General features: G+C 37.0%; 1 protein-coding gene across 1 annotated transcript; it reads left to right on the top strand.

Moving 5' to 3' along the window:
* The first annotated feature begins 177 nt into the window (after positions 1 to 177).
* Positions 178 to 3,054, top strand: LOC148878300 (putative WRKY transcription factor 31). The gene is made up of 6 exons (XM_088952649.1): positions 178 to 640; positions 786 to 884; positions 1,020 to 1,181; positions 1,338 to 1,751; positions 1,845 to 1,958; positions 2,069 to 3,054. Exons 1-6 carry the CDS (start codon positions 326 to 328, stop codon positions 2,789 to 2,791), a joined length of 1,827 nt encoding a protein of 608 aa, XP_088808775.1. The 5' UTR covers positions 178 to 325; the 3' UTR covers positions 2,792 to 3,054.
* Positions 3,055 to 8,667: the final 5,613 nt, after the last annotated feature.

Here is an 8,667-nt window from a genome sequence, read left to right as displayed (position 1 = left end):
CCAGTTTTGACGAAAAGTAGACGAGACGATCTGTCGAACGAACGTAAGAACCCCCCCCCCCACTCCTCTCCTTCCCTGGTCTTCTAATGCCAGCTGTCCCATCTGACGCACCACATGGCGTCACTTCTTCATTCCACTTTCATTTTTCTTCTCAAATCTACTACTTGTTTGGTCTTCGTCCGAACCCTTTTTATTGCCGAGCCCATTGCACCGGTAAAAGACTTCAGACTTCATCACACCTTCTCTCTCTCTCTCTCTCTCTCTCTCTCTCTCTCTCTCTCATCTCCCATCCCTTCTCACTCTTTCTTATTTCCTTCATTGATTTATGGACAAAGGAGGTGGACTCACTATTGATTCTTCCGAGATTGGGTTCTTTGTCACCAAGCCTACTGCGATCAAGTCATTCCTGACAACCAATCATCCCAAGTGGAAGCACGATCCCATGGATTTTCCTGTTAATCTTAATTGTAGAGATGATCAAGCTTCTCCAGTGCCGTCCAACGAGAAGCGGGTCGATGAAATGGACTTCTTTTCCGATAAGAATCGGTTGAAAGATTTCGATGCCAAAGCATCCATTATCGATGTTAAGAAGGAGGATTCCCATGGTGGGGTGGCACCAAGACTCGATTTGGCTGTAAATGTAAGCAGGAACAGCTCAAATTATACTGTAAACAATCTTTTCGATATATACTCTTTCATGTGTGCTTGAGATACGTACTCAATTCTCACTCGCTATTAGTATATTATCAATTAACATCCTTTTTTCTTGTTTTAATTAATTACAGACTGGTTTGCACCTTCTTACGGCAAACACGGGCAGCGACCAATCAACGGTGGACGACGGGATTTCACCTAATGCCGACGACAAGCGTGCCAAGAGTGAGGTAAGAAGGCGAAGTCCTGTAATTCAATATTGGGGTTTTCAATTCTTATGGTCTCTAGCTAGGTCTGGATCAATTAATCGTTTTGGTTAAAGATGGTTTTCTAACTTTTAAGATTGCCCACTTATATTGTTTCAGCTGGCGGCCCTTCAAACCGAGCTAGACCGGATGAACGAGGAGAACCAACGCTTGAGAGCGATGCTTAGTCAGGTTACCAACAACTATAGCGCACTACAGATGCATCTCGTAACATTGATGCAGCAACAGAACCGCAAGGCTGAAAGCGCCCAAGATCAGGAGGTATATATATATATTTTTTCTGTTTTTTATTACTCAATTCAGATTCAGATCTAGGGCCTTTCATCTAATTAGAAATCGAGTTTTGATATTTTAACTTAATTTTTTAGTGAATTAGCAATTAACTTCCTCTCTCCATGGGTGTCTTATTCTGTTTAGATGTTAGATGGAAAGCTAGAAGAGAAGAAACATGAAGCCGGCGAAGGGTTGATAGTTCCAAGACAATTTATGGATTTAGGCCCGGCTGCGACAGCTGAGACTGATGAGCCTTCACAGTCATCTTCTGAAGGGCGGAGCCGTGATCACTCTGGATCCCCTCATAATAATGCAGAAGTGGTCTCCAAGGAATACCGGCAGCAGAAGAATAGCAGCAACAACGAGATTGTTCCATTCGATCAGGACAAGAGTGATTTTGGAGAGGATAAAGGGATTGGCAGGGAAGAGAGCCCTGACCAAGGATGGGTTGCTAACAAAATCCCAAAACTGAATCCCTCCAAGAACGCTGATCAAACCACAGAAGCCACTATGAGGAAGGCTCGGGTCTCGGTTCGAGCACGGTCAGAGGCTCCCATGGTAAGCAGTTATCGCATGTCAGATTTTCTCTGTTTAAGTTTATTGAAATTAATGAAGTCACAGCTCAATTAATCAAAACTCGATCGATTTCAGATCACTGATGGGTGCCAATGGCGAAAGTATGGACAAAAGATGGCAAAAGGGAATCCTTGCCCTCGAGCTTATTACCGCTGCACCATGGCTGCTGGTTGTCCAGTTCGGAAGCAAGTACGTTTCCCAATCTAATTATTTACTTAAATGGACGTTCCTGTTCGTTGATCATTGGCAATATAATCCAGTGTGTATATGATATTAATCCGGATTATGGTGTTCAACAGGTTCAGAGATGTGCAGAAGATCGATCAATCCTCATAACAACCTACGAAGGAAACCATAATCACCCACTCCCTCCAGCAGCTATGGCGATGGCATCGACTACATCGGCAGCAGCTTCCATGCTTCTCTCTGGATCAATGTCCAGTACTGATGGGCTACTGAACTCAAATTTCCTGGCAAGGACTCTTCTGCCTTGCTCATCAAGCATGGCAACGATCTCTGCTTCGGCTCCGTTTCCCACCGTGACGTTGGACCTTACCCACACTCCCAACCTTTTGCAGTTCCAAAGGCCACCCAGTCAATTCCATGTTCCATTCCCTAACCAAGCCCAGAGCTTCCCTTCTCAGCCAGCTCCCCCACTGACTCAGGTCTTCGGCCAAGCTCTCTACAATCAAACAAAATTCTCTGGACTACAGCTCTCTCAGGATGTAGAACCTTCTCAGTTCGTCCACCAATCGCCAGCTCCAGCACCACACCAGGCACAGCAGCCCTCATTGGCTGACACAGTTAGCGCGGCGACGGCGGCCATCACCGCTGATCCAAACTTCACTGCGGCTCTTGCTGCTGCCATCACCTCCATCATTGGAGGAGCCCGTCCGACCAACAACAGCAGCAGCAACGATAATAACAACAACAGCGGCAACAACAATGGAAACACCACCACCACAAGCAACAGCAATGGAAATAACAACAAAATTAGCAACTCAACTTTTCCAGGGAATTAAAACCATAGTTCATCTTCATCTTTTCTTATTCTTTGATGGGTTTTTTCCTTGTTTTTTTTTTTGTGGTGGGGAAAAAAGCAAAAGATGAGATTATACAGGTCTTTTTTTTTCCTTTTTTTTTTTGGTCGGTAAAAGAGCATATTACAATTTCATTCTTTCTTTATATTGTTTAAATTCAATAATTTGGTCCTAATTATCTGTGAATACAGAAAAAAAATTGCATATTACTTGTTTGAATCAAAGTAGTTAGAATTTTGAAGAAAGCAGCTGTCTTGTTTCACTCGAATTTGTCTCCAATTCAATCCAACACAAGAAAAGAAAGAGAATTATTCTTTCTTTTTGGTTTATTCTGACATGTGCAGCCCGAGCCAGTCAAGAAAACCGTCTGTAAGCAACAAGAAATGAGACGACTCGTTTGAACTTTGAACACGGAAAATGGTCGATGGGATGAGGTCGAGGAATAGCTACACGGTGATAACAACGAGAAAACTAGGAAGCTGCATGAGATTACGTTCTCTCTCTCTCTCTCTCTCTCTCTCTCTCTCTCTGTCGTACGTATAGTCGTATTCCTGGTGGCATTGAATTTGTTCCTGCAATTATGGTCCCACGTTGCAACATTTCCAGGAAACCGCACCCACAACGACTAGATCCGATCCATCCATGCATGTTGAAGTTGAATTTTTAGAAGCGTTGAATCCATCAAAATATATTAATGCAATGTTTATTTGTTGTACTTTCAATCTTCTTTTATTAGACAACTGAGATTCGTCTGTTGACTTCCGTGCAACGAATCCGATGCCATGTCCGCAAGAAAATATTGCACGAGCAACGTGACATGTAGGGTCACAGTATATCTCTTCCACCGTACACAGAATTCCCTCATCTAAGATATCGATAAAGGGGCGAAGAAATTCAAACAACCCAGAGGTCAAGTAACGGCATCCTGATACCGAGGAGGAAACAGCGGGAGCATCACCGATACTGCACTTACGTATCGGGATTAGGGACAACATTCAGTGGTCTTGGTTTATGGGCTTTTTAAGTTATTATATCTCCAACTAATCGATCTCTGTTATTAAAAAGAAAATTGATCAATTCTATTTGTCCTCGATCAGAGTCTGGAGTCCGACCTCTGAACTCTGAACATTTAAACTATTTACTGGGGAAGTTTTATACGTTCCAGTTGTTCTTATTCTCTATCTCAATCAACCATCTTGCGCATTAAATGGCGGGATGATCTCTTTTTTTCTTCTCAGAACAGAAAGTCAGAAACCCTTTATTGATTCGAGGAAAGACATCTGCTGGAAACTGCTTCCAGCATTAGCCATGAGAGAGTTGAGACGAACATTACAAAAAAGTTTTCTTTGATGACTTTGGCTGAGGGATACTCAGTTTATTCAAGTATACAATGGACTAGTGACTTTAATTAGTATCCTGTATTAAACTGAACTTGGAATAGGACTACCTTCAAACAGGTGAGAATTAATGAGCCTACTAGCTTTTGATGTAACCTCACGGATTTTGATAATTAATATATATTATTCCTGCTTATCTGGTCTAGTTAATGACATGTCTCCCAGATTAATTGAGGCCTCTAAAACCTCACCAATCATGTTGACCAAAACCATAAAACTAGTGCAACAATCAATTTTAGTAGTAATTATAATGATAAAGCAATTAATCAAATTGCTGGGATCATTCAAATACATTGTATTTTGAGAAAACTACCAATATTGTTACTCCTTGAATTTCGCTTAGAAATTAGGAATGTGGACCTACTTCACAAACATCTCCCACCAATTCGCTCAGTACTTGTGTCTCCTCTTAGCGTTCAAACTTGCTCCAACTACTTATAAGTTGTAAAATGGCTTTCAGCTATCTAATATAATTGGTCTCTCAAAGTCTCTCAATTGTTATCATTGTTCAGGAGAACTCCATGAAAAATTACTGTTTTCCCTTTAATTTGTTTGCAGTGCAAATCTGAACTGGTTATAAATTTTGCATCTAGTTATTTGTAACAATGATTTTATGATTTTTCCAGTTGAAACATTCTGGGTTGATCAATTGGTTAGAAATATACATTGTCACATCATATATATAAGAGATGCTTTAACTAAAAAATTGCATATGTGGAATTGATTTTATGGTTGAAATGACAAATTTGAGGAAGACTATATATGTGGCTCTCAGTCCTTCGGTTAGACTGATGCTTTATCTGATTTGTGCATTTTTCTTTGTTTCGTCTTTTTAATGTTCTTGGGCAGGGTTGAGTATGGAATAAATTATTAGGTGGCTCTCAGTCCTTCGGTTAGACTGATGCTACGTCCTCTCCACTTGGAATAAATTTTCTTTTGATAATGGCTTATCAATAAAATTATTAGGTGGCTGTTCCTCCACTTGGAATAAATTTTTGGGATAAAAAATAAATAGAAATAACAATTTGTATCCATCAATCCGAAATATTTCATACAGAAACAACAATTGTAACAAACACAGTTTATTACAATGTGCCTTAGGCTGTAGCCTGTAAGGGAGACCATGGGCTGGGCTGAGCCCAGAGTGAGGTTAGCACTTCGCAGCTATGATAAGGGTCATAGCGCATGCCTGGAGGCAGAGTTTATGGGCCTAACGAAAGTTGGATTTTTTTGGACTGATTTTTTCCCAAGAATAGGGAGGTTGGAGAGGGACTCAGACACTGATTTTGAAACTCCAAGTTAATTTTCTGCTGGATTCGATTGTTTTTGGAAGCTTATTAATATATGAGTGTTTCTCTTTGGATGTAGGGGTATCAATTGGACTAGATTTGGTCCAATCCAATCCAATGAATATTTCGGACCATTTTGGATCAATCCAAATCAATATCTGGACCGTCCAATCTGTTCAAATTTGTTTTAATTTAGATTAATTCCAACTCAAACCTTGTCCATTGACACTTATATTCCTATCCTTTATCAATGGACCATATATTGGCTAAATCCAACCCAATCCGATATAAATTCATTATGGATGGACTAGGTCCAATCCAATCCAATAAATACTTTGGACCATTAAATCTGGACTGGTCCAATTCAATATGTCTTATTGGTCCATCTAATCTGTCAGGAATTGATTTTGGTTTGGACGGAGTCCAATCCAAAACCAACCCATTGACACCCTTATTTGGATGTTTGACAACCTGGTTGGTTTTGTTTTAGAAAATAAAAACAACTGACAAATGGGCTAGATTATGGGCCCATTTGGCAAGTCTTTTTTGAGAAGATCTTCTGGTAGCTCTTACAGTCAAAAGACGTATTGAGATTTTGCATGAATATCTGAGCAACATGAAGCTAGTTTGGTAGATACATGTCTTTACATGTGTCTGTCCAACTTGTAAACTGAAAGACGAGAAAATCTTCATTTGGAGCTTCCCAAAATCAGCCCAAAATGGGCTTCTCGCATCTTTTCAGCGCTCTGACTTTTGGTGGCAAGATCTTCCATGAATCAAACGAGAATAGACCAAAAATTGGTCTGCCCAACTTATAAACTGTCGAAAGACCGTGCGGAAAAACGTGCCAAATATATTGTTTTTGTAATGTAGCAGTTGTTTTTGTTTCAAAAACAAAACCAACCACCTTAAAAAAAAAAAAAAAAGAAAAAACCATATTGTCCAAAAACCCCTTATTTAGTTGGAACATTTAGAGGGATGCAGTAGATGGACAATATGCAACATATTCAGTTATTGGTAGTAAATAAAAAAATAAATAAAAAATAAAATATTTAGGCTTCAGGAGGAAGACTAGAACAAACCATTTTTGGCTGTTGATGGGGTACATCTCATAAACAATTTTTGGATGCATAATTTTCTAATGCAATTATTGTTCTTAATTCTCAAATAATTTTCTCTATATATACTAAAGTAGAAGCATGCCATATCAGAGCCTAATTTTTCTCCCTTACCCAAACCGATAACTCTTAGCCCCTCTTCATTTTAGCCTTCCTTGCTCCCACATGAAGCCACTTCATCACTCCCTTCTCCTTCTCTCACTTTGACATCTCAGCATGTCTGGCCCATCCTTCTTTCCTTTATGTTTATCCCTTTGGATTTTCCTTCCAAAAACTATTCCTAAAATTTCTTTCTACCAAAATCTAATCTAATCTAGACAAATGGCATGCACCACTATCCCCTAGGGGTGAGCAAAAAACTGAAAAACCGAACCGACTGAAAAAAAACTGATTGAAACTGAATTGAATTGAAAAATCAGTTAATCGAACCGGTCAGTTCGGTTTCGATTCAGTGATTTTAAAAAAGCAAAGGTACCAGTTCGAATTCGGTTAACCGATATAGAAAACCGATGGTTAACCAAATTGATCGGTATACATATATTTCTATATATTTTATATATATTTATGTATATTATATATTTTATATTTTTATATATTATAAATTAATAAATATGCATTATATATAAATATGTATTTATAATATAATGCATATTATTATAACCGGTTGGCTTCGGTTCAGTTTTGGTTATCGGTTTTCCAAAAATTAGTAGTACCGTTTCCGTTACAAAAAAAGGCCCGCGGTTCAGTTAACCGAATCATGAGCACCCCTACTAGTACCCTCCATTTTCTCTTAAATAATCTATAAATCCTATTTATCTCCTAAGTTGTATATAATTCCTAATTATCTCCTAAATTATCTCTAATTTAGTAGAGAGTTTCTCTTCAAAATAATCTCTAATTCCTATTTATCCTATCCCCCATTTTCATATATATATATATATATATCAAAAGAAAGTTTGAATTAAAAATTTTTAAAATTACTTAAATATTATAATAAAATTATATAATAACTTTAAAATATTGATTAAAAACACAAAGAAAAAATTATCATAGATTTAATAATATTCATATTATTAATAACTTTATACTTTTACGAAATTCATAACAAAATTATGTACTAACAATATAAATTATAATTTTGTGAATTATTCAATTTAATTACTATTCAAATAATAAAAATTTAGAAATATAAAAATATTATTTAAAAATTTCAATGACTAAATATTATAAATAACTAAATATTAAAAATAGATAAATATTATATAACAAAATATTTAATATTATGTAACCACTTTCAAATAAATAAAACTTAACTATGAAAAATTTTAAATATTTAACATTTTATGTAAATATTTAAATAACGAAATATTTAACATAACCAAATGCAGCATGTGGTCGGTTTTATTATTTTTTTTCCTCGGTACAATGCAAAGGCAAGGGTATATAACATGGTATACCACAACATGCTTTTTTTGGTACCAAGACGTTTTTGTGATGGTTATATCTAAGGCAGCATATTTTTAGTTTTTGGCTATGTTATTTGTAATTTCTTAAGAGTACAATACTTTACATTCTCTTCAGAAGAATAGTGTAAGTTGAAAGGATTAAGAGGTTAAGCAATAAACTTTAAGGCTGTGTTTGTTTCAACATAAAACAACTGTAATTTTTTTCAGTCTGAAATGCTTGAGCTATATTTTCACCACTTTTATGAATAACACATTATTTTCCATGTCATTTTCATCAAAACAATTTAGAAGAGGTGGAGAACAATGTTTTCCACATTTAGGACCAATTTGATTACAGTACCATGACTGTTTGATCTTCCCATCATTTGAAATAGTTTCAGGTTTTTCCACATTTCACCTCATGTTACACATTTAGGATAAAAGCTAAGTTCTTTTATAATACTTAATTGCTCTGTGTATCAAACCCCATTTTTTATTCAAAGTTTGAAACTGGCATTGACAAAACTACAGATTTACTTGAGAATAGTCATACAAATTCACACATGCTATCAGATGCAAGTCTGTATCTTGACAAGGTACCTTATGTTT

Source organism: Nelumbo lutea, chromosome 1 (assembly GCF_056320005.1).
Source record: "Nelumbo lutea isolate HS-2025 chromosome 1, American lotus-T2T, whole genome shotgun sequence".
Classification (NCBI taxonomy): Eukaryota; Viridiplantae; Streptophyta; class Magnoliopsida; order Proteales; family Nelumbonaceae; genus Nelumbo; species Nelumbo lutea.
Note: the sequence above shows the minus strand (reverse complement) of the source record. Positions and strands in the feature narration are given on the sequence as shown.